Genomic DNA, 27613 nt, shown 5'->3' on the forward strand with positions numbered 1-27613 from the left:
ACACCACCTCTATTTGACCACCACTCTAACACTGTATATCTGAAAAGATTGATCGTCACAGTCATCAGAGCCACACTCTGATTTGAAGTTACTAGAGTCTAAACCCTATTCAGATTCAGATACGTCCATAATATAGCTTACAATTTTACCTGAAGACTAGAAAGCGTTTTGATGGACGATGAGAAAACTCTTCTGGAGCACCGTACGTCGTAACAGCAGCCATTGATATGATGTATTCTAATTTTCAACAGTAAAAAAAGTCTTTAAAAAGATTAAAAACATAATCTCCTTTTTCAAACTAAGTTTTATGGTTTTTTTAAACTATGAACACGACACCGTTAAAATAATTAATGGCAGTACCACACTTAACTCGCTCTGATATTTCGACGCATACGAAAAATGATTTTGCAAAAATGCTGAGGCCGATGGCATTAATATCAGTCCGCCCGAAGGAGAGTGTAAAATACATGTATAGGCGACATTAGCATCGCTTTGCCTATAAAAGGATTAAATTTATTTTCTCAAAATCCTGATGAGCTAGTTGAAAAATACAGCGCCACCCTTTATTTGAATGTTACTTCTAATTAAATGCCCCTATTATAGGGGAAGGGTTGAAAAATAGAGCGCTATCGCATTCAAACGGAGGTTTTACGGTAGTTATTGTACCTTGTTACAAGGTTGACTTGGCAGTGGTTGGCCCCAGGTTTATTTTTGCTAGCATTGTATTAAAACGGTTTTTAAAAGCATTTCATATCTTTAATAAAAACCAAAACTGCAATTACAGTTGATTGTGAAAAGTTTATTAACTGCATCATGACTGCAGCTGGTATGATCGATTCTGATACATAAAAATAAAAGTCATGGCAATACATGTATTAAATCGATTTCATTTAACAACAACTATTTTTTACATTGTTAGTTTATAAGAATGCAAAAAATTTGGATGGTAAATGTCTCAGTCATTCAATTTATGCATAGATATAACACTGATTCTTGGTTCCATGGAGATCATTTCAAATAGAAAACAATTAACTTCGGAATCAAAATTTTGGTTTTTTTATAGTTATTAATGACTGATTAAAAAGTTGTTTAGTTCGTCAAAAATGTTTATATCTTCTTCTATCTATGTATATATATACAGTGCTGTCAGAAATTATGAGACCACCCAATAATTCTCGCCTTTGTTCAACTTTGCACCTCTGCTGGCACCATATTAATTCATTCATTTGCCACATATTGTACATCATTAGATGCAGAATTTTCTCCTTGTTCTAGTAAAGTAAATCAGGAGTCTTTCATTCTTTTACAGCATTGGTGATAGAATTAGTGTCATCAAGTTATCTCTTCAGTGTCCGACCACATAGCTTGTTAGTAGTAAAACGTGATGTCATCACTATGTGTTGTGCATTCTGTAATCTCACAAAGTCAAATAGTTTGGCATAAAAAAATAAAAAATGAATAAAATAATAAAATGAATAAAAACACGAAAATATCTTTTCATTTTTTTATTCATGTCAGTTGCATATGCCTTTCGATTGAGATAAAAATAAGTATGGATTGTTATGTGATGGAAATTTGCTTCATATTAATCAGTAAAAAATTCCGCATCTAATGGTATATGGTTTATGATAGTTTTTGTAAAACTAAGCCAGTAAATCATTGCTACCACCTTGTCTCTTAAAATGTGAGGTGGTCTCATAATTTCTGACGGCACTGTATATCTGTTTTGGTCTGTCGTATGTTCAGTTGGAGCAATAAAATATGCACGCTTGCAGCAGTTGCTAGCGTTGGGAACAAAACCCGCTGCGCAGTGGAATTGAACTCTAAACACTGGTTTGGCAGGCCGATATACTAACCACGCGATCACCTTGCCATACTATGGAATATTTGTGGATATACTTAGTATACCTGCCAATTTTTAATGGCGCACAGAACTGCCAGTGTACTAGAAAAAAGTATGTGCCAGGCTTCCCAAAATGCTATAAATATATGTATATCTAGCATAAACTTTATGTATATAAATCTCAGTGTTTGTCTTTTTGTAAAACCCTGTGTCCAGTTATAACTATTAAAACTAGCAATGAAAAATCTGCGTTGCACAGGATTTGTTCTTGGAACCTCCAGATCTAGAGGCAGCGAACTTAACCAAATACATGGAAATACAATGATTACATTGGTTGAGATAGTCATGCTTGAAGAGCTTGTTTGGAGTTAATAAATAGCACTGTTGACCAACACAGTAACGATTGTTAACCTGGCCCAAAACGAGGGTATTGTTTTAGTAAAAATATTGGTAAAGATCTAGCTTTACAGGTAAGTTACTCAAATTTATTTGGTAGTTATTAGGGAACATTCAGCTCGTTAAACTCATAATACAACATATAAATAATATAATATAATAATATGTACTTATATAAACAAACACCTTCATTTAAAAGTTACAATGGTAAATGTTGTATATGTTCATTAAAAATAAATTTCTGGGCAAAAAAGTTGTTGTTACTCGTGCAACGCTGGGTAATCAGCTAGTATCTTTATATGAAAGTAAACATACATCTCAAACTTTATAAGACACATTTTATCAGGCTGTAAGGTTGCAAGAAGAATTTAGCATCAAGTGCGTGTAGTAAAACTGTCGTCAAATGCAGTCAGTTGCTTGTCATTTTATTTGATGAAAACTGTTAAAATGTTATGCTAACAGGGTACATATATTCTGAAATAGATTTTCAAGATTCTTATGACAGTATATAATAGATTTGTACCACCTTTCACTGCATCATCGTTACAGCTAAATGTTAGAAAGTTATCAGTTATGTCTTTTTGCACACTGCCTCTGAATTGGGCTGCTGGCCAAAGTAGTTCATGGCTTTCAAGAAATTCTTGCAGCAGGAGAGCTTTCTTTTACGGGTTTCTTGTTTTATAATTAGGAGTTATCCTACCATATTGAAATTGTGACTGAATTTTTATGTCTTTACTGTGCTGCCGTGGCCGATGATGCATTTCAGAAATTTTCCTTTTTTTCTCATGGTTCTAGCGTGTGCCATGAAAAAAATAGTGTGCCACAATTAAGAGAATACTCGGACAAATACAAAAGGACAATAATACAAAAAGGCAATCATACAAAAGGGCAATCTAGCCTAACCATGTGTTGGTTAGTGCCTTATTGTAGTAGGTCTATATATTTCACAATTTAATAATAAATGCTATAACATAATTGTAGAAGATACATAGTTTTTTCGTCAACTGTCTGTTTCATGATTATTTAATCACGAGGTTACCATACTCGAGTTCACTCTCTACTAGTAGTCTAAATACTACATTATACACGCAGTTATTCTCGACAGTTTCTAAGGTGCTCAAACTAGGTCGACTGTTATTATTCTATAGTTCAATTTATCGTATCAGAGTTACATATCTGTTGTAATTGTAAAGTTATAACTGCATTTGTTTGACCAGGTGCACCAAGTCAGTATGACGGATGAAGGATTGTTTAACATGGATCAGCTGGACATACTTCTGAAGGTAAAACAAGATATTTGTCGTGGTGAATAGAGTGTCATTTCTCTTTGTTATATGATGGCTGTGAGAAAGTGCTGTCAAATCGTTTATGCCATGTGAAACCTTGTCACACGCTACAGACTGGTTGAACCTGAAATGCCAAAATCTATATTCTTTACTACATTTCCACTTTTATATTTGTTGACATGCTGCATGACTACCTTCCTTGAATTACAGGCAAGGATGGTGTGTAATGTTCTTACAGGTGAAGGTGGTGTGTAATGGTTAATCCAAAGAAAATATCTCTTCAAAAACATTCACCATCTTTTAGTAGTCTAGTTTATGGTTTTACAATTCTTTGTATAAAGCTTCTTTGATTGTTATGTGTTATTATGACCTTTTGCTGAACTGTAGCGCTTCAAAGACTCCCAACGAACTTTAATAGGCTGTATGGCTGCTGCCTCGAACATCACCGGACACATGCTGCCGGTAGATGACATTACAGTTCGTCTCCACAAGGCTGGAGCAGTTGCATTGTGGGATTATGCAATGGCTGCTCCTTATGTCGAGCTCAACATGAATCCTGTATGCCAAGGGTGAGCATGTTGTGATCTATTGTTGATGGTTGACTGTAAGTGTGAGTGTATGACACTCGAAGATGAACTTTCAGATGAACTGAAAGTATCAGCATTATTCTATTGTGTTCAAGATGCAGTCTTGCGTATCTCTATTCTGTCGATCTTTTTGTAACTATAGACATCATAATTGCACTTTCGTTTGATCTGAGCATTTTAACCACGATCAAGTTTTATCGATTTTAATCTTAAAACACCCTGGTAGTCAGACAACCTCAAACATCAAAAACGATAGCAAATAATTGAAAAATAGTAGGAATTTCTGATAAAATCAACTAAAGTTTTATATAAGCTCATCTTTAAGACCAGGTTAATGTCTCTGAAAATATGCAACCTTGCTGATGATTATCCTTGACTATTATCGTACTTTTCGGACTATAAACCGCACCCCTTTATAAGCCGCATCTGCTTTATTTTCCAAAAAAAGACGGTAATGAAACAATACATAGGCCGCACCTTTGTATAAGCCGCATAACTCAGGACGGTGCTTTTTAACACGGCAGCAACTTTCCTGTTTAAAATGGAGCAGTGCCTGACGGCACTGTTTTGTATTAGCGGACGCTTTTTAACCTAGTGCCTAACGGAAAATTATACCGTTAGGCATTGTTTCGTATTTTCATTCACCGCTAGAGGCGCACTAATCGGAGATTCTGGTTAGTGCGCCTCTAGCGGTGAAAGAAAAAGCCACAGAATAGCTGCACTCCGTAAAAAAAAGTAGCGGCTAATAGTCCAAAAAGTACGGTAGTAGGTTTTCATGCAGTGAGCATAGCGACACACCCACATATGGTACTGCAATGTCGTAATGGGAACAGCCATGTCACTCTCATTCTGTCATGACTCAGTGTTGCTGTTTTGAAATGAAGCACCCTTGAGATGAGCCATCCAAATGCCATGGAAATGACCTTTGCGACCTTAGGGCATAGGTCTTGCCTTCTTGTTACTTTAAATGCAGAAACAACAACTGCCATAACGTGTCGCACAACCATCGCTCTATTATATCACCCTATAGGAATACGATCTCCTTGTGGGTCTAGCGTAGCGCATGGGCACCCAGGTGTCGCCCCATTATCGCTGTATATAAACTCAGCATATGAGCCATTGTCAAGCATAATACTGATTTTACTATCAAACAATTGATACATTAGAATGTCTGTAAAAATATAGCCTCGGGCTGACAACATTTCAGCAAAGGTCGATGATAATAATTGGATTCATGCAAACACAATCATCGTGATAAAATTGTTTACAATTGATCTCATACAGGAAAATGTTGCTCATGAAAGGCTGATGCTAAAATACTGATCCAAAATGTTCGCAAAAAGTAGTCAAGTTTTTGCGAAGCTGCAAATATAGCAATTTAATATTTTTAATAAAACACCTTAAATGATACAAATAAAAATAGACACGCCAAACAAGTCATGTGTTGTAATTCTCTTGAGGTTTTCTTTTTTGCAAGGTCACAGCGAGAAGTTTGGAATTTGTCAATGGTTAAAATTCGACATGGAGTCCATTATGAGGGTAAATCTTAGGAAGATCATTATACCTTCACATTTGACCATGATCAATCCTTTAGTAGGTCAGCATAATAATGACCATGGATGGATGGCTATATGACATGGAATATCAGAGGGTTTATCAAGCTCATCAAATGTGCCATGGACCTTTTCTGTTAAAGGTTGACTTACAACAAAATTCACATGACAGTTATTTGGTATCAAAAGTTTAACCATGTCTTACTCTGTTGTGTTGTAGGTGTCAAATATGTGGAAATGTTATTACAAGCTCTTAAAAGCTCAAACAACGAAAAGCCGCCGTAGATTGGAATCCGTTTATTTCTCTGACGTAGCCATGACGGTTTGGTTATTGTCTTGTTATGTGATGTTCTCACGTGAATTGAAAGGCCAATAAAAAGCTCAATATTATCTTATCGTAACACTAGTTTATGACAAACACTTGGTGTTTCACCGAAGACCCGTATCAAATATAGATGCTCGCTACTTTACAGTTTTGTTTCGGCTTGAACTAATCGTCAAGTCGTAATCTGATCATGTGACCCATACTTCGAAAATAATTTTTGCAGTGCTTTTCGATTATCACAGGTGACCAACAGGCTCGACCAACAGGCTCGTCATGGTTATCAGACAATGATATGCACTCTTTTGAGGTAAGGTTAAAAAATTAAATGATTTTTTACGTTAACTTATAAGATATCACTGCTAGAAGTGACAGCATTACAATGACGATAAAACGGACTCGTAGGAACAATAGACATGGTTTTATTGAATGCGTGAAGTATATTTGTGAAAACATTTCGACGAATAAGGTTTAATGAAAGTGTAAACAGAAACCATCTACCACAACTACGTCACATTTGAGCCGTTTTGGAAAGAGAATCCAAACTACGGCGGTCTCTTGTGGCTGCGATTAACTGTTCGTTTTTTAGCTTTTAAGAGCTTGTAATCACATTCCCACATATTTTGCACCTACAACACAACAGAGTAAGACATGGTGAATCTTTTGATATCAAATAACTGTAATGTGAATTTTGTTGCAAATCAACATAATTTAAACTAATACATGTATTTTCAAAACACTTTAAAACACCTCTTTAAAAAGAATAAATAACTCTTTTAGCCATCTTGCACTATGCTTCATTGAAAAAGAGGCTCAGCAAATCTCCATTACTAATAACAGGCATGATGACCTAAATTTGTTGATATCAAATAACTGTAATGTGAATTTTGTTGCAAGTCAACCTTAAATGCAAGTGCATTCCAATTATAACTAGAAATTCTACAAGCTTACTTACTATCAGCCAATATAACTACATGTAATCTACTTTTTGAACTTGTTTAAATAATGTCACTTTTGGTCCAACTGGATTACTTCTGTAAGGTGTTGTAAGTCGGTGGGGGGGGGTCCGGGGGTTCTCCCCGGGAAATTTTATAGTATAATTAGTCAAAATGGTGCAAATCTAGCACACTTGGCTCCCGATGGGGCCCATGTTCTAACAGCAAATTTGACATTATAAACCAGTTTTCTAAATATAAAACTGTTTATTAAGATTGTCTTTAACAACACAGTTTATTAAAAATATAATGTGAATGAAAGCTGCTAAAGGGGTTGGCCACAGCTAGCATGAGGTAGAATTATCACCATGTACAATGCTGAATGGTGTAGGAGACGAATGATCTCCTATGAAATGATCTTCAAAGCATAGCAAATCTACATGCCAATATAACTCAAATAAACTGTCATAAACATGTTTCAAATAATAAAAATATGTTCAGTAACTCTGTTCCTGACTTTTCGGACTTCATATGCAGCTCTAAGAATCAATATGATCCTATCGAGATTGAATGACAGCTTTAGTCTGACTACGGCTGACAGCCTAAAAAGTGCATTTTCTTTCGAGCATAACGGTTCAAATTGACAAAATTAAAAGTTAATATGAACTTTGAAACATTAAAAATAATGTTTGATTTAATTTATCTGCATATTTACTTCTGGAGTTAAAAAAATTGATCGCGAACGATAAAATTTAAAGTGACCGCGATGATTTCCGGTTTAGCTAGATGTCAAAAAAGGTGTAGTATTTTAGTTATATCTTCTGCCACAGACATCATTGACGCATATTTGTACGTTTGTTTGATTGGCCAAAAATCTTTTTTCTAACCAATCAAAAATATTCTTCTGTAATTTAAAAATAACGATACAAGGAATAGATAAAATTCAAAGGCAAAATAACTCACGTTGGGTGCCTAACAACGTTATAAATACGGGAGTTAACTCCGTCGGGTGTGAATGAGTGGAGCTCTCGCAGGTCACATAAAATGACGTGTGGGCCACTTGTGGCCCGCGAGCCATGTGTTTGACACTTGTGTTCTAGAGCACAAAACATAAATCCGAAAGTTTACGGGTGGTTTTATTTTTGCGGGAGGGTAATCTCCTTTCCGGGAGGGTCCCACAAAATCCGGGAGAGTTGACATCTCTGTTGTAAGTTCATAGGAGGTTGTAAAGGCACCCAAGCTGACCACGATATCATCAACATGCTTAATGTTTTTTGTACAATAAATTTGTACACAACACCTCATGTTGCAGATGATATTTGCTGTGTTATACACTTACTAGTTCAATGCCCGATGTTTTATGGCTTATAAAGTACTTACCCAATGAAGTTGAGTAACTTATGTTGGTAACTTTAGCTAGTCTAAATTTTTACTATAATAAGAGCCGTGACTATCGCTCTGAAGCCAGCATTAGGAAAAAAGATTGCGACATGATCTCTCATGCAATCATAATCTTCAAACGTTCTCCCTGAAGTGTGGTGGACTAAACAATTGTCATTAAAGATTGGCAGGTATATAAGTATGTGCACAATTATTCCATAGCAGTGCTAGTTGGATGCGTAGTATAGTGGTTAGCTCGCCTGTGTGCAGAACTGGGGGTTCTAAGTTCAACTCCATTGGTCATACAAATGACAGACCTTCGCATTTATATATATAGATGCTGAATCATTTTGACAAAAGAAATGTGGGACATAGATTCGTCTATTATACACGCATTGTGATAACCCAGGGGTCTGCAACCTTTTCCCCTCAAAGAGCCATTTGGACTCGTTTTCCACCAGAAAGAACGCAGTGGTAGCCACAAACACCCTTTGATATTTTAAATTAAAAAATACATAAATACTACATGTAATGTTTTTGTTTAGCTTTTATACCATGTTTACAACAATGAAAAGGTATGGCGTGTATAATGATTTAACTGCTGAGAAAAATAATTACATTTTTGCAAAGAACAATAAAATAGCTAATAATAACTTGGTCGTAATGTGAAAATATTACGTTGTTTGTAAGGTTACTTTCAAGAAAAATTGCAACTTCATGTTTAGTTCAGTCCTTTTAACAAAATGCCTAATTTAAGTTGTAACTGCAGCAAATGTCATTCATGCAGCAATTTCTGCTCAAATTAGCCTTACGCATCAGTTTTGAAATGGCCTTTTATTCTCATTTCCCTCTGGATATTTTTTAGCAAAGGCTGCGTGATTATTCTGGAAATGTCTTGCGACATTTGACTTTTTGTTTGCAAATTGTTCATTACACATTAAGCAAACTGGCAAACCACTCTCATCAGCAGTGAAAGCAGACGAATCAGCCCACATAGGATTAAATGTTCTATTTTCCTCTGTCACTTTTCTTTCCTTAGTATTCGCCATAGTTTGCCTACCTGGAGTAAAAAAAATCAATAAGTGTCGTGTCGGCTGGTGTAAGTTTGGCAGTTTTATTGGGGCATAAATAATGACGCATAACAAGCGACAATGTTTGATTTATCACCATAATTACAATTTTCTAAATTATATTACAAAATCTAGTGATAAAACTTCAATATTTTTATTATTTACTCAGCATATGGTAACTAAAGCAAAAAATCCAAAGTCAGAGGGAACCGCAGTGAGGGGATGAAAGAGTCGCATGCGGCTCCGGAGCCCCGGGTTGCTTACCCCTGTGATAACCCTTCCAACATGCCTTGTAGTGACAGCCAGCCATTTGTTTACAAGGATGCTATGTTCATATCAACACACAAGTTCCTTGGAGGGCCTAGTAGCCCAGGCATCTTAGTTGGCAAGAAAAACCTTTTCAGGAATCCTGTTCCAGCTGACTGTGGAGGAGGAACTGTCTTCTTTGTAAGGAGAGAGCATCATACCTACCTGAAAGAGGTAGGTGATCGATCCATATTGAGAGGTGAAGATCGGATCACTGCTAGAGTCGCTTTTGAATATAAGTTTGGGTCAAATGCTCGATCTCTCACTCTATTACAGAGGCATCTCTTAGACTTACATGGATTATTAAAGTGTAGCGTTAGTAAAGTCTGGGTAGATATTTGCCAAACAGGTTATGGTACAGATAATTTCAATTCAGAGTAAACCAAATATTGACATTCGAAGTTAATCCGTTTGGATGTTTGTTTCATGTATGGAAATCGTCGTATGCTGGAGCACATACGGTATTCACATAAGAATACATTGTGTTTCGTTAAATTCGTTCAACTGCTCAACTTCATGATAAATACTTTTGGTAGTTACATATAGAATTAAAACAAAAGCGTTATATAAAACTAAGTAACTAAATAAATTAAATAATAATCAGTAAAAGAAGTATTTTATTTTCTCATATTTTATTGACTTTTACATGAAAACAGGTGAATCCTGGTGTAGCCTTGGTGATGCAGGCGGCAGACACATTTTATGTAGAGGTTGCAGTAGACTTAGCAGTTGGGCTACTTGAACTTTCAATTCTACTAACTTATTCATCTAATTTTGGTTTACTATTTGATTTTTCCAATTTTATCTTTTAGTATTATGGTCAACTTTTCCACTTCACCGGTTTCATACTTTCTTCTTCATAAAAATATTTGGGAAAAACTAAAATGTAAAAAAATTGGTCCAGAGATGTATGCTCATGTTTTGATATTGTTATTTTAATTTCGAGAAAATTATTGCCTTTTTCCCTTTTCACCACATTTAATATTCATACTAGTTTTGCCCCAAATTCCTCAAAAGAAATATATGATATAAGGTTTAACATTATTTGAACACCGTGTAACCGAACTTCATAAATGAGGTTTACATACTTGTACTGATTTACAAAACTATTGTTTCAAAATACTCTGGATAGCATCGGTTAAATCTGTCAAAACAATTTCACATCATATGTCAATAAATTTGTATGTTGAAGTGATTGCAAGGCAAAGTTTGACTTTACACCAGCAATATTCTTCAATCGGTCAGCTAATACCCTGCCTACACTTCTATCTTATGTATCTGATCTCTTCATCGATCCTTATTATGACTCCTTATTGGCGTGTTACGAGCTCAGGAATTTCTTTAATTCAAAAACAAAAAATCAATTTTGATTTGCTTTGCTTTGAATATGGATACGATACATATAATATTTACAAATCAGTTGTATTCAAATACAACCACAGTTGTGTAGTAGACTACTAATACTAGCCACTAGTTGAGCTATATACATGTCTCCATCATATGAACATAGTAATGGTAAATTGTAATAATAATGGTAATAGTATTTATTAGTACTAATGACTGTAGAAAATGGAGAGATGTTGTGTTTGATTCAGATAGAGACTCGAGAAGAAGGTGGTACACCAGATATAATCGGCTCAATCCGCGCTGGGATGGTCTTACAGCTGAAGAGAGCCGTGGGTGTCTCTAACATTGCATTCCGGGACCGCGCTTATTACAAGTGAGCTGATAATAGCCTCCATGTTTGACATATTTCTTTGTTTTCTTCTCTGATCTATTCCGACAAACACAGATTGCTTTTTGTAAGTGTTTTTGATTTAAAGCTTGTATTAATGTTGCAATGTGCTTGAGGAAGGAATTTTTGGAAGCTGCTATTTTACTAATGATCGATGTCACCTTTGTCATCCAACATCCACGGAGGTTTATTGATTTCTTGCCTTACCTGCAAATAGTTCAATCAGCATGTCACATCCTCCGGCCCCTCAGCCCCACCTACCCGCAATCCAAGGCATCAACACCCACCAGTCAATTTATTTGTATGTAGGTAGTCATGGTATATCAGGCGCACGATTGAATTTTTTCGGACACCCAATTGATGGATAGTTTGGGTGTCGTTATTTAGTTTTGCAGTCTTTATCTCAGTTTATTATCAAGTTCATTTCATGACTGTTTGTAAGCTCTCTTGCTGCTGTAGAAAGGCTTATGATGCGTGGAAAGGCATCTCTGAGCTGGTTATTCTAGGAAGTGACTCTGAGCGTCTGCCTGTGTTCAGCCTCCTCTTCAAAGTAGGAAATAAGGTGAGACGACTCCATAGTTTGTGTGTAAATGGTTGGTCTGCTTCCTCTGCTGAAAATAGAGTAATACGTATCTCATACAAGTTGAAAAGTTTGTAGTTGTCTGCTCTATGTGACATGTTGGTCCTTGGTACTGACCTTGTTGTGATGTTGCAAGGTCAATGTTATTATATTGAATTGCATTTTATACTCCTTCACCTTACTCTGTGTTTTGAATTTTTTTGCTTATATTTTTTTCAAATTTATATTAGGAAAGTGTTTGGCTAATGAAAATTTGTAGTATATACTATTACTATACATACTATTACAGTACAATGTATATTCTATAGAATGGCTGCAGCTCTGGTTTCTATGCCTCGTTTTTCATGATCAGCCATATATTAAAGACTTACTATTTTTGTTCTATCCACTCTTACATATTGATACTTTATTAAAGTTAGTTTTTATTGGTATATTTTCCAAAATTTTCCACTTTGCTTGCTATAACTTGAATATCTTTCGACAGACTAATTTCATGAACTGAAAACCGAAGGACACAAGGTTATGAACATATGATTAGATATGAACAAGGTTTTGAGAGATTATTGCATTCTATTCTCTCACATGGTAGCAGCCTACTAAACCTATTTGAGCTCTTAAGAATATAAAGAGACGAAGTGCCTCTGTCTACTGATGCAGCGTTCTTGTAGTGAGACAATTCCCATCTGCTTTGTTGGACATCTTTTGTTGGACATTGAGATAACTCTATTGGCCTGCTGAAACTACTTCCTTCTACGTATTGAATCAACTCCATCCTTTGTGGCCTAGTAGATTTCATAGATGAACATCTAGCACTCAGCCCCAATAGCGCTGGTGCGTGTTAGTCTTTTTAATCGAAGGAGCAAAGGTTATTTTACTTCATTGTTGTAGTGTCAGAGAGCTTTCATATTCTTTACATATATTGGAAACTATTTTAGTTTCTGGCACGAACAGATGTGATTTATAAGGTTATCAGAGGCAATAAGAGTCTGTACATCATATGAATTAGATTGCCTTTCCTAGTAAATTAATTCTTTACTTTGTGGAGCTCTTTTCTATAGAGAGGGTGTTTTAAACCCGTGGTATCCAGACTGAAAACCGTGTACCCTAGGACACTTATTTCGCTAGTATTTAGTTTCGTGAGTAGCACACAGAGTAAAATTGCGCTGCAACTTAAGTTCGCGGCTCTGATGAACGCGAAAATATAGTGATGTGAAAATAAAGACAGCGGAACAAACAATTTCATTCCTCAGGTCCAGTTCGCTAGTAAGAAAAGATTTTCAATTTGGGACTAGTTTGTATTTGTAAACCGCAGGTAGAAATGTGTGGGTGTGATCGATAATTCAATTTGATCACTTGCTGGCATTTGCTTTATGGACTATCAATGACGTCTAGGTCCCTCCCGCCGTGACTTTCACATGTCTTTCACACTCAAGTCCCAAGAAGAAGTAAATAGATAACAACCAACTTCACAACCAAAACTGTATAACGTGGTTGGACCTGGTGAGGGTTGATATTGTTTTGGTTGGTAATAAAGTTTATCACTACAATAATTATTACTCAATTTTATGACTTCACCTACCAGACTTTCATTCTCATCAGTTACTACAAATTTGGTGACTAAACTGATATCATCATCTTAATTTGCTTTGCCATGCTGCTCAATTGGTGTATTAGCTATAATGAGTTTACCAGAAATTTCCCATTGAGCCTAACCACACACGAAAATTACCTGCATTTTTATTATGACGGTTTTATTGTGGATATCAATGAATAAAGCTATTTAACTTCGCGTTTTCGCTCGTTCATTATGATAGTTTAGTTTCGATCATGAAATTTTCGCGAGAGGATGACTCCGCGAAAGTTTGATGACACGAATACATAAGTGTCCTAGGGTAGGACATTCTATGTTTCATTGCATAATTCATCATATAAAAACAAACATTGTGTTTTTATATTATTACGCTAGTTTTTCATTGTGACATATATTGACATATTATTGACATATTTCCAGCTTGATAGTTCTTCTGCGTTTAGCAAGCTACTTCAAGTTAGGAGGAAACTAAATAAAAATATCAAATCACATGACTTGTTGTAAACCAATCAAATTTGATATCATTGTATAGCTAGCAGATTACTCATTTTGGCCTAAGAGTTTGCCACTTGAATGCATATCTATGGTAGGGCAACTCTACAAAACTGTTGTTGCAAATACGTGTATATCACTTTGGGTACTGTGGGGATAACAGCGAATGTTATTATAAATTTGTATTATTTTATTGAGAAGAATTTAGACTTGAAGGTAAACAATAAAATTAGCAATATTTTAGCCAGTAGAATCTTCTAATTATTTGCAGTTTCTTCACCACAACTATGCGGCTGCTCTTCTAGATGACTTGTTTGGCATACAGTCAAGAGGGGGCTGCGCGTGTGCCGGCCCGTATGCACTTGAGTTGCTCGGAATTGGTGAGACTCTAGCTAAGAGATTTGAAGAAACACTAATGGAAGACAATAGGTTGGACAGGACCCATCTGAGGAGGGTGAGGGAGCACTCAGACAAGGAGATTCTCAGGTGCACTTCTTAAAAATTGTGAATGTGGTTGGTGCCGTTGTCTTAGTTGGCAGTTATAGTTGAAGTAAAGGAAGGTTTCTAGTCGTCCAGGTCAGTCTCACTAAGTTTTGAGACAGTTACATTTTGTCAAATGAAAGTCTGGCATGACTAAATTGTCAATAATCACCATCAAAGGACGGCAGGCCATTATGACTAATAGTAGGCTGAATACGGCTACGGTACAAACAACCATGGACAAACAAACAACCATGGACAAACAAACATGGACAATTCATTTTGTAGAGATACTAATACTCGATTGTTTGCCATGTTTGCGTATGAGCAGTAGCGAAGGTCATATGAAAGTTATGATAGCAAAGGCCACTATTATAACTAGCTACTAACAGGGTTATCTATAGACTACTAATGCGTAGTGTTTGATTTTTTAACAATATATATTTCTCAAAGTACATGTATGTCATCTGTGGATCTGTCTGCATGCTGGCTATAGCTATTAAAACTTTGCGTTGTGATGGATTTGAACTCACGACGAATGCATCGACAAGTTTCTTTTCCGAACACTACCACATACCCCATGCGCACGCTAATTATTTTAGCAATGTGCCCACGCGTTACGATGCCTATGTTAAGAAATATTTTTCGTAAGTTTTAATTACTATATCTAGGATCAAGGCCAATTCTTCTCACGCAACTCACTTGTGTTGATTGTTGCCAGTATTTGGGCAAGCCACATTTGATGTGCGGGTGTTATCACACCAAATGCTCCAATTACATCCGGAATTACAGTTGCTCCTACATGCCAGCACTTTTTTATCTTACTGATGTATATATTCTTCAGTAATTAAACCCAATTAAACTGTCTTTAACAATTACATATATATATGTACTAATGGAATGCCCAGCATTGCACAGATACTAAAAAACAGTTTATAAACAGTTGCAGGTAATATAGTTGCTTGCCCTTAGCCTGGCACATTGCCAATGGCTGATTTCAGTAAGCTAGTACTTTGAGTACTTACTAATAAGCCGTGAAAGCAAGCATAAAATGACGTAGTGCCTCGCAGAACAGTATGCGTATTTCCACCCACATAGCGACATATCGCCTCGGAATTCATTGTATATATATATATATCTATACTAGCTGCATTACCCGTGTTCGAGAACAGATTTACGTAAAGCAATAGTTTTATTGAGAGTTGTCTTTCATACTGTAAAACAACTCCAAATATGCAATCTACTGAAATTTTTGTTCTGATCTGACTGCATACACATATGCAGTTGTACATGTCAATAATGTTGGAGAGACCAATGGAAATATGCAATGTGTTTTACAGCTAGTCTACAATGCATCAGTCTCGAACCACTCAAATCGGAATTTTGCTATTTTTTACACAGAACTGATAATGAAATTGACATTGCTAGGCAAACTGACGTTCTTCAAACTGGCAGTATTGAAAAGTTTTACATATTTTAAGAAATTCTAGAAAATATTTTGCTATTGCACTGCTTAGCTATCGCCAGCATTTATTGAATTGAGACTTCTGCATGCTTGAAACACTAATCATGACTCACCAGTTCTTCGTCTATAGCCTGTGTTTTGACATGGTATATACAAACTGTGCAGCAGTAATGCGGTTGAAGATAAAATTTATTATCAATAAAATCTACTATATAAACTAGATATATGGCCTCTCGCCTTTCCAATGTAAGGCATTACATCTGAAGCATTTTGGGACATTCGTCCCATAGAAAAATTCGGCCCTACACTGTGTTGCAGGACTGTAGTCAAGTGCGAAGTTTTCTGTCCATACACGGCGCCTGATAACAGCTGCTGTAGTTAGTGCATCTCGCTGTTGTCGCCGTTTCATCTGCTCTGAAAATTCAGCTCACCAAGCAGCTGTCGTAGCTAGTCCATCATTGTCTTGTCGCCGCTGCATCTGCTCGGATGTTTCTGCACGTCTGGCCGATGTAGCGGCTGCTCTGAGCCGTTTGAGTCACTGCTGGGTCGGCTCAGTAGTCTCTGCACTTTTAGCGGCTGCAGCATCTATTCTGGCCTGCTCTCGATGTACCTGTGTTTGTTCAGCGGTTTCTGCTCTTCTAGCAGCTGCTATTCTGTTTTGTTGTAGGCGTAGCTGTATTTGCTCTGCAGTTTCTGCACTTCTAGCAGATCCAGTAGCTATTCTGTTTCGTTGTAGGCGTAGCTGTGTTTGCTCTGCAGTTTCTGTTGCGAGATGGTGTGCTTTTTTGTAATATATACACTGCTCGCTTTCTTCTCACCATCGCCTATCGCAATGCTCGGAGTGCCCGTGCAAGTTCTGTAGTCGCTGTAGTTCTGTAGTACTCGTAGCTAGAAAAAAAGTAAAAGTAACTCAGCTGTGGAAGGAAATGAACATGTTTACTATCACAAACAGTGGCAAATCCAACGTTTTCAATCCTTTCACTGAAGTAGACTCATTCATGCGCTTTCCATGGTCGACCGCCGTAAACACATTTTTGCGACTTTCCCAGCAATTGCTAGCAACTAAATTTTATTATTCATTGATAACATAACCAACGATCTTTAAGACTTTCATAGTAGTGACAGTGTTGTCCAAAGATTTCTCTATAAAATTAGCCTAAAATCTAATTTTTAAATCTTTGTTTGAGAATTTCCAACTTAAAAATGAAGATTTTTTTGTGTGAGTTCATTAAATTCGTCCGAGTTAAAAAACAAATAACTACTTATGTTGATGACATTATAGCCATTTCAGATTTTTGTGATAACACAGATAAGTAAAATGCACAATGTATAAATACAATGAATTTTTTTGCATAGCAGTGCTTGTTAACACATTGGCAAAATCTACTATATAACCAAAACAAACGTTCTAGATGGAGTTTCAAATTGAAAAAATATCATGAAGCAATATCGGCAAAATGGCTGGCAGTAGGCCGATAGCTAAATTTGTACATGGACGCAAGGGAAAAGGTTATGTAGTAGAACTGTGGCAATTCATAGGCAATACAACATTGAATAAGACGTAGGCCTACTAACCTTTTCGATGTAGAAATGTAGTAGGTGAGAACTGCGTTTTCCAGTGACCGCAAGAAACCTACGTTCGCGTGACCTTCTCGGTACACGTTGGCAGTAAATATTAATCGCATGTAAATTACTATTCATTAATTTATTTAATGATTAGTACATTTGTATACTCAGGACAGTGCTATTTAACACGGCAGCAATTTTGCTGTTTCAAACGCACCAATGTCGTTGGGCGCCGTAAAGAAGCGCGCTAACCAGATATGACGTGTGCTGTGTAAAAACGATGAATAGGTTATGTATAGTGGCGTGTACTAACCGTAGATTCTCGTTAACGCGCCCTAGATACCGAGTAGCGGCTAATAGTCAAAAAAGTACGGTACTCTATAAGGTGGACACTCAATCACACAGACAAGGATTGCCGTTTATATAGTAGATATATAATTGTTAGAAACAAGAGTTTAAAGAAGAATAATAAAGAAATGGCACTCAACGCATCAAGTGTAGAATATAAATTTGTTTCAGAGAGATATAGATCTGTTACCATCAAGTGATCATACATAGACATTAGACATACGTACGTTGTAGGCCAGGATTTGTGAGACTCAACTTCTCCTATGTTATGACCGAGGAACAAGTAGACTTCATCATTGAAGCTGTCAAGATGGTTGCCACAGTTGGTTGGAAGCTGTTGCCACGGTGAGAGAAACTACCTGAAATGGCGTTAGTTATGGTGGTACAATTAGTTAGAAGGTCTTTTTATTAGCTTCTCAAGCTGTTAGTTTACCACAAATGTCACATATATATGATTTGTTAGTAGTGAGTGTTTCACATATCTGTTTCACATATCTGTTTTACATATCTGTTTCACATATCTGTTTCACATATCTGTTTCACATATCTGTTTCACATATCTGTTTCACGTAGCTGATAAAGTTCATCATGTTGATGTTGTAACCAATTACAGGGAGTTGGGGCTGATGTATCCTGGGCAAAATACTGGCTATATATATATGGACTAGCTGTCCTGCTCGGTAATAAAAAGTTTTTGGACAGAAAATTGATTTGTATTTAATATATAACAACGTTTGCCGTTCTAACTTTCAAACTACATATCATGATATAAGTGTTTTGTGTAGTTGAAATAATTTAAGAGCGAAAATGGAAACAACTGTAAAGGCTTTCAAACTTTGTCAAACGACTTTAACTTTTAAACTTCATATCATGAGGAAAAGGTTTTTGCAGGGCAACTAAATTAAAAATAAATAAACCACTGTCAAGGTTTTTAAACATCTGTAAGTTTAAAATTTCATAACTTGAAAAAAGTGTTTCATTGAAATAAATTAGAAGGAAAAATAAAAATGTAAAAGTGTTTAAACGTAAATGTGAAATAATTAGAGAGTAATGGCTAAATATAGTCTATTTCATATTTTACGATTACAATAAAAGTTACTTGGTATACAATTATATGATTTCAGTTCGTTTCAGTGTTGTCGTTTGAAAGTATCGTAGGCTATAGACATGCATAAAGTGGTATAGAAACTCATAGTCATTATCTAATGCAATCACCTTCTGGTAAAAATCATTAAAAATAGTACAAAAATACTATGTTAACCTTGATAACTATAGGTACTTACAATGACTTTAGTGCATTTTGTGGTTATGATCTGCAAGATAATATAACATTACAATGTACTACGCGGAGAGTTCTCACCTTCGTGACAGACATGTAACATAAATGCTGAATCTAACTTAAATGAATTTAGTTTACTAAACACATACTTGAAGGAAGTTTTAGTATGTATTTTACAAAGCTGTGCGATATGGGTTTTCTGCAGTTCGATACGATATGCAATAAATATTTATAATATCGGTATTCAATAAGATAATTGCATTCCTAATGACTAAATAATAATGTTAGTTTTCGCAGTGACATAAATGAACACTATATTGTAATGAAACCAAATGTTAGAAAACAAATGTTTTGAAATGGAAACAATCACATTATTGGTGTCTCGTTATGTCATATGAGTGGTGAGCATGGCGATGCCCAGGATTTCGTCCATTTTTAATTAAATAGACTGCAGGTGAGTGTTTAAGAGGCTGGTTCTCAGGAACTAGATAGAGTTTTGAAACTTGATATTTTTAATGACCTGGAAGACACAGCATTTGCATGTGAATTTTGGATGAAATCAGCTGAAAAACATGGAAACAGCGATTACACAGACTAACAGCCACACAAACGCAGACTGACAGACACACAGCACACACCAACAGCCACACGGTCCAACAGCCATACACACCAACAGCCACACGGACCAACAGCCACACAGACCAACAGCCATACACACCAACAGACATACAGACCAACAGACATACAGACACACAGACCAACATACATACAGACCAACAGACACACCAACAGACACACAGACCAACATACACACAGACCAACAGCCATACAGACCAACAGCCACACGGACCAACAGCCACACAAACAGATCAACGAACACAGATCAATAGACACACAGACCAACAGGCGCAGACTGACAGATACACATTGTAGTGAAGTAGTGTCTATCAATATCGATACAAGAGTTGGTCTTCACTGCTGCCATATAAGCTGATTGGTGTATAATAATGTCTTTCATCATGCTTTCAGATATCTTTTCAACCCGACTACAGGTGAGTGGAAGGTTAGACATCATGAGATATTCACAGACAGGAGGTGGTTGGGCTACATCTCATATGCGGAGGGGGAGATATCATACCCTGACAATACGCATGACCCTAAGGCTGCCCCTGGCTACAAGGAAGTATTGGATGAGGCCACTGCGGTCCTCACCCAGTGCAAGGTAATGCATTTCACTCTACCCGTATTAAATATATGGGGGTCATCTGAGAGGTCATGCCTGAACATATTTGGTTTCTGTTGTCATTCAGTCGTTCCCCATAAATGTAGTTTTTAATTTCATGGATTTGCTGACGTTTAACATTTACTTGTATTCCTTGACCTGATATCCCTTGATTCCCTAATATTCCTTGACCTAATATCCCTTGGTTCCCTAATATTCCTTGACCTAATATCCCTTGGTTCCCTAATATTCCTTGACTCAAATATACTTGAAACACAGTATAGCCGTTGTAGTTTGAGCAGTCAGCTGAAAGTTGTATTTTAAAACAGCTACATAGACATAGAGATTATCTATATGCTGTTGTTTAAAACAGCTACATAAATATTGATATTATCTATAGTATGTTCATCAAATCATTTGCTGCTGCTGGGAATTTTTACTAACACAAATAAATCATAGAGAAATAATCGTTTGTTTTCCAAGATAAGTTTTAAAAAGTAAATATTGAGTAGTAATAACTGCAGTTCACATTTATTTGCCTAGAAAATTCATGTAGATAGTAAATTTTTAAACTGAAGTATCATGTGCCATTATGCATTATTTACTCTTTGGAAACCTAAACAGGCCAACTTCCCCGATCCATTTTACTCCCGAATTTATATGTTATAAAACACTTCACAGTTTTACATTTTCAATTGTTTGCTTTTTATTGTACAGGGACTCTATTGATTTGAAAAGTTACAATTAATGACAACAATATCCAACATTTGTGGATCTTTGCAGACCTTAACTTCGTTCGCTAGCCATTAGCTCATTGAGTAACAATTGTGGAATATGATTTTAAATTTTAGTTGCTTATAGTAGCTGAGTATCCTCAAACTTCGCTATGTATGTGTGTATTGTACCAGACCTGTTACGATTATTTCACTGTTGGTGTAACATTCTTAGCTAATCTCAAAGATAATGGAAGTATTATTGTGAGTTTTGCTATAACTATATTTACCAAGAGTTAAAATCCCGTCTCATACCAACGAAGTCAGTCATATAGGTTACAAACACCCGTTAGTATCCTCTCAATTTTATTAGCCAATGAGCCCGTTGTTAGTTATCTAAAGCATTATGGGTAGTGGCTGCTAAGAAGTGGCTAACAAGTTGAAGATGTAAACGAAAAAAACGCATAAAATCGGCAATGCTGACCTTGAATTCGTTTTCTTAAAAGACAATTTTGAGCTGAGTTATGTTCTTGTTAGTTCGCTGAAAGCGTTAGCGATGGAGATCTAGAAAGTAAATGGTTACATCATTTCTGTCAGCGGAAAGCTTTGCATCTGATAAGCGTCATAACTCAAAATTTATAACTTGCTCATGATTGATTGACTAGCGCCCAGGCCATCCTGCACGCCGTGAGAGATCATCATGTGTTATGTATGTGCATAATTATTCCTCCATGCTGTAAGGTGGTCGAGCGGTGCGATAGTGTGCCTGGCCGCCAAGCTGTATATCCGAGTTCGTTTCCTTTGCGATAGATTCTTTTTCTAACCTCTAAGCACGGCTTCAGACAGACACGGCTCGTATTATAGTAAATATATGGTAGTAGTAGTATAATAGTAGTATATACATGTACACTTACATAAAGTATATTGTGTAGGTAGCAGTACAATCTATAACCGACAGAATTTGAAGGTATAATTGTGTAAAGGGGTAAGTCAAGGTGACAAATCGCAATTTGGTTTTGGCATAAGTCCAAATGCGTAAAGATTACTGCTGTATCTAATTGCTACATACTGTGTAATTCCACCTTGTACTATCTATACAAACTCTAGCTATGATCTGACTAGTGGTAGTCTGGTCCGTACTAGACTGTTAGGAAACTTGGAATTGGCTGTATGATTTTTTTAGTCATCGTCTCATGGCTCAGACCAGCGGATCATGTTTGGTGACACAGACCTTCTTTGGTTTGTGCTGCCGAGTGAAGCCAATGATCTGCTGACTGGCAAACTGCAACTGCCTCTTCTCAAGCAACCCGTATTCACACCCAAGAGATATCACAGTATGTGCTCATACCATATCTCTTATATCTCTCAATCATACTTCTGACCACCCTTTATTTCATTTTAGCCTCAGCTTCTGTAGCACTCAGGGCACAACTGCAGCGTAGGGGTTAAAACATTTAGCCCAAAAACTATTCATATGTTATGAATCCCAAGCTGGTTGTTGGTGTGTCATGAATGATATGCAACTATGGAAATGCTCATGTGATACATAGCATTCTGCCAAGTGCCAGCATGCTGAGCAGCGTGTGTGTGTGTCACTAAAGAGATGAGAATGAGTCATAATCTGTGTTCTCATGAGGGATTACATATCAACATCTTGATTGAAATCTTCATCTAAGTATTAAAAATCCTTTAAAAAACCCTTAAAAGCCTATGAAAGTTTATAGTTCAGGCCTTTACGCTGAGAATTAATTTTCAGTCATTTTAGAAGAATTTTATCACCAGAATGTACAATGTTGCGTTACGATAATTTGTAGTCCACCAACCCAATCTAGAACAGATTCTACGCTAGATTCTAAACGTCAATATTCATATTACCAACTAAGTTTGACTGTCTTTATAGAGTTCATCATATTCCTAGAAACAATACTGGCACACAATGCTACCTCTTGGCCGTTCCATAAAATACTATCCTTATCTGTTTATGAAAACAAAGGTTCTCCCGAATGCTCAAAAATTTGATAGAACCAACCGTAGAATTTATTGCATGCATCTTATATTCGGACAGAGCCATTGCTCATCCTGTACAAAATGCTTGATAGAATATCGACACACAACTGTGACTGGAGCAAGACCATTTCACATGAAACATAATAACCTGTACAATGGAGTCACTTTTCCCTCCATCATGTGTTTGGCTTAATGTTGATTATATGATTGTGTTGATTTTTCATTTTGCATCTTATCATATCCTATTTAACAGTGTTAAAGATTATTGATGGCAGTTTTCTTGTTATTTTTGGCTTCTATTGCCGAGTCATAAGTAATCTGTGCAAACATTTCAAGAAAAAATTTCACCTTCAAAAAAACATATCTCAATACTGATCTGTACAAATGCACATCACTGAAAAGTTAGCGGGTTTTGCCGTCACGATGTTGCATAATGAATTTGTAAAATTCTCTGCTCATTTTATCTAGAGTTGTATGAGATGCCATAGGATTTAACAAAAACAAAAGTTAAACAGACTTTCTGACACGACTGTAAGGAATCGGCGAACAAAGTTTGTGGACAGGCCCTCAGCAACATACTTTTCTCCAACTTGGTTGTATTTTAACATAAATACTTTGACTTCAAGGTTGCATACTCTTTTGAAAGTTGATTACTTTTAGAAAGCTCCATCGTCACATAAGATCTGCCCTGCAATCCGCAAGCCGTTCAAGTAGTAGTTCAAGTAGTGACTTTGCTCTCATTATTTTTTATACTTTTTTGCGTTCTAGTGACATCCTTACGACACAGACAAATCAGGCTATTCAATCGTGTAAATTACTCTTTCAGGTCATCACCAGGCTGGAGACACGAAAGATTTGAAGTGCATCTCTCAAGCTGCAGCACCAAGCTCTGATGAGACTCGACCGGAGAGCGTTAAACAAGCTTGTCGTAAATGGAGGAAGGTGCCGAAGCCCCTTATGACTCTCATGATTAAGGTAGGCCACTTGTACAGAATGTGATGTCTTAACGCTATAATAAGTATATTATACTAGCTGTGCCCCCCACGGCGTTGCCCGGGTATTAAAGATCAGCTTATAAACCATTAAATGTGATGAGAGTTGCCTACCACTTGTTATTAGCCTGGCACATTGCCAATAGAAAATGGTATTAAAAATCAGCTTATAAACAATGAGAAGTGAGGAGAGTTGCCTACCACTTGTTATTAGCCTGGCACATTGCCAATGGAATATAGTATCAGAAATCAACTTATAAACAATGAGAGGTAGTGAGAGTTGCCCGCCACTTGCTATTAGCCTGGCACAATGCCAATGGAAAATTCCAGTAAGTAACATGACGTTGCATCAGCATTGTCCAGCTACAGCTACTCTAATAATATATATAGCTGGAGGGACACACATACTTTCACATATTCCGTAAAACCTCTAATTGAACGCCACCTCTATTTGAACGCCACCCTGAGAGAAGGGTTAAAAAATAGACCGCCACTCTTCAATTGAACGCCACTTTCATTTGACCGCCACTTTGACATTATTTGATTTTTCAGAGCCCATATTATCAACTGATCAGTAGAAAAGTGTACATAAAATCGTATTTATGAATTGTTTATATCGATAACAGTTAATTCTCTCGTTGTCCTATTCCAGATTTTCGTTTTTTTCATTAAAACTTTGAAAGCAACATCGTAGCAATAATCAATCACGGTCTCAGGCTAGTAGTAGCTCTCTGTTTAGCGCGATCTTTCTACTTCGAATTAGCCTACATCTATAAAAAAACAGCTTAAATTTACGATGGTAGATGAAACGTGGAAAGCAACGCTATAGAAATAACTACTAACTATCTCAGGCTAATAGTAGTTCCTTGTTTAACATGGTCCTAATACTTCGAAGGACATGCATATAAAAACCGGTTTGCAAGTTTTAGACCAAAGGTTATACGTTTAGCAAACAAACTTTTAGCACCCGTGCTAAATGGAGCACGTGAAATTTTTGCTCTGCCAAAAAATTGTTTAGATGCTAATATCGACTGGTTCGGCAGTGCAGAAGAAAAGTTGAAGCCAGAAGATACGGTGGAAGGTATTGGACAACTAGAAGATGTTCGTTCCATCGAAAACAACAATCAGAACGCAGCTATCCGAGCAAACTATGGAAATATTTTTTGGATTTAAAAACGTTGATTCTTGTTTCTGCAGTAAGTGTCATTCGTTTATGTCACTTGTTTATGAAAATGTATTTGTATCATTTGATAGATTATTGTTGTATAACTTATTAATATGCAGATTTATAGCATGTTATTTAATAGCATTTTGCAGCTATCTTAACACGGCTTAAAATAGATCGATGTCCATAACTCCACTTCTATTGCACATAAAAAGCTAGGTTTGGCTGCAAACTGTAGCAAATATATCAGTGTGTGCAATGAGCTATTATGCAATGATATTAAATATAGATATAAAATAAAAATATGTCTTCAACTTTAGAATGAAATGAAAATTGAAAATGCCAACAAATTGCGAAGAAGGACACAGGCTATAATAATATCGCTAGTCTATTGCAAGCAATAGATATCAACTGGTAGGGATATTTCTCGATTTCTTGATGCATATTTGTTAAGATATATTTGACAAGTTAGAGGTAAGTTAGCATATTTATTGCATTCAAAATGTTTAATATCGGTCTACTGGAAAGAGGGCAAAATATAGGTGACATTCGCTTCGCCTGTAATAGGGCTAAATTTATCTTACGAAAATTTTGACGAGCCATTGGAAAAATAGACCGTCAGCCTCTATTTGAACGCGCCTCCAATTGACCGCCACCATCGAAGAGAGGGGTTGAAAAATAGAGCGCCATGGCGTTCAATTAGAGGTTTTACGGTATATGTATAGAAGATTATAACATCATTAAAAGAATGTGGCATATTTTATAGATTTGCTCATTTTTAGGCTATTAATGATTTTGGTATGATTAAAGACGGGGATAAGCTACTCATATGTCTGTCAGGAGGAAAAGACTCCCTCTCTCTTTTGCATGCACTGAAGCAATACCAGCATGTGGCCTCCAGCAAGGTCAGTTCATTGTTTTATTGACATAGGCCAGGGGTCGGCAACCTGCGGCTCCGGAGCCGTATGCGGCTCTTTCACTCCCTCGCTGCGGCTCCCTCTGACTTTGGAATTTTCTCCTCTTGTTACCATGTGCCAAGTAATTCATAAAAATATAGAAGTTTTATCACTAGATTTTGTAACATAATTTTTAAAATTGTAATATGGTGATAAATCACACATTGTCGCTTGCTATGCGTCATTATTTAAATTATGTTGTATTATTAGTACCTTATCACATGATCGTCGTGTGACTAACATAAACGTACCAAAAAATGTACTAACTGATTCGCGCGGAAGGCCAGACCGCTACGAGTTACCTTCTGATATTATGTCAACGAACTGGGTTAATTAAACAATTAGAAACCTAGTAAGGCTGGCCAGCCACTTAGGTCTGCAATATCGTCAACAACACTACTGACAAACAACAATACTAATACACGTAGTATACTTTATAACAATTTATTCACCAATAAAACCACTGAAATTATTTTATTGTTCTTTGCAAAAGGGTAATTTTGTTTTCTTAGTTAAATCATTAAATCAGTTTAATTCTCAGTTAAATCATTATACATGCCACAACTTTACGTTTTATGATGTAAACATTGTATAAAAACATTAAAAGCTAAACAAAAAAGTTACATGTGGTATTTATTTTTTTAATTTGAAATATGAAAGGGGGTTTGTGGCTCCCACTGCGTTCTTTCCTGTGGAAATTGGGTCCAAATGGCTCTTTGAGTGGAAAAGGTTGCCAACCCCTGGCATAGGCCTTTCGCTTAGATTTTGGCACCGTTCCTCTGGAGCCAAACAGATGATGGGACATGAAGGAAATAACAAATAGAAGCCTTTGGTTTGAAGTTATTGCTATGAAGTAGCGATCAGTAGGAGACTACAAGAGCCTATATTCACTTAATGTGACCTATATTCACTTAATGTGACCTATCTTTACTTAATGTGACCTATATTTACTTGATGTGATCTATATTTACTTAATGTGACCTATCTTTACTTAAAGCACATAAATTAGTAAGTACTGTTTCAGCATATTCAGGTTTTTCAATATATTGGCTTTCAAATGAGCCATTGTTTGACATGGTGAGACAGACATTGGTTGGTGTTTATATGATTTCCCCAGAGCTCTACCGCGGAAATCTTCAATGGTATTGGCTCGGAGATTGTGACATCACAATTTTCATATTTGGTGTTGTGTGCTCTTACTGCTTATTTTATCGCTTACCACTTATATATTTATCAACTACGAAAATGCCGCTAGTGGCATGCGAAGGAAGGACAGTTCCAGAGAACCAATGAAGATGACAAAGGAATCAGTGTCATTAGTTCTCCATGTACAGATTATTTTTA

At 36.4% G+C, this 27613-nt stretch overlaps 1 protein-coding gene across 1 annotated transcript in view; it reads left to right on the forward strand.

Annotated features, from left to right (window-relative positions):
• The window catches only part of LOC137405750 (uncharacterized), a 45070-nt gene that overhangs the window by 4141 nt on the left and 13316 nt on the right, over positions 1 to 27613 (forward strand). Inside the window, exons 5-15 of the mRNA XM_068092133.1 lie at positions 3457 to 3522; positions 3913 to 4094; positions 9669 to 9852; positions 11274 to 11398; positions 11873 to 11975; positions 14348 to 14562; positions 18170 to 18280; positions 20244 to 20436; positions 22333 to 22483; positions 23983 to 24131; positions 26096 to 26218. Of these exons, the coding sequence (XP_067948234.1) occupies positions 3472 to 3522; positions 3913 to 4094; positions 9669 to 9852; positions 11274 to 11398; positions 11873 to 11975; positions 14348 to 14562; positions 18170 to 18280; positions 20244 to 20436; positions 22333 to 22483; positions 23983 to 24131; positions 26096 to 26218 (1587 nt within the window). The 5' untranslated portion in view covers positions 3457 to 3471. The remainder of the gene's footprint in view (positions 1 to 3456; positions 3523 to 3912; positions 4095 to 9668; positions 9853 to 11273; positions 11399 to 11872; positions 11976 to 14347; positions 14563 to 18169; positions 18281 to 20243; positions 20437 to 22332; positions 22484 to 23982; positions 24132 to 26095; positions 26219 to 27613) is intronic.

Source organism: Watersipora subatra, chromosome 10, assembly GCF_963576615.1.
Source record: "Watersipora subatra chromosome 10, tzWatSuba1.1, whole genome shotgun sequence".
Lineage (NCBI taxonomy): Eukaryota > Metazoa > Bryozoa > Gymnolaemata > Cheilostomatida > Watersiporidae > Watersipora > Watersipora subatra.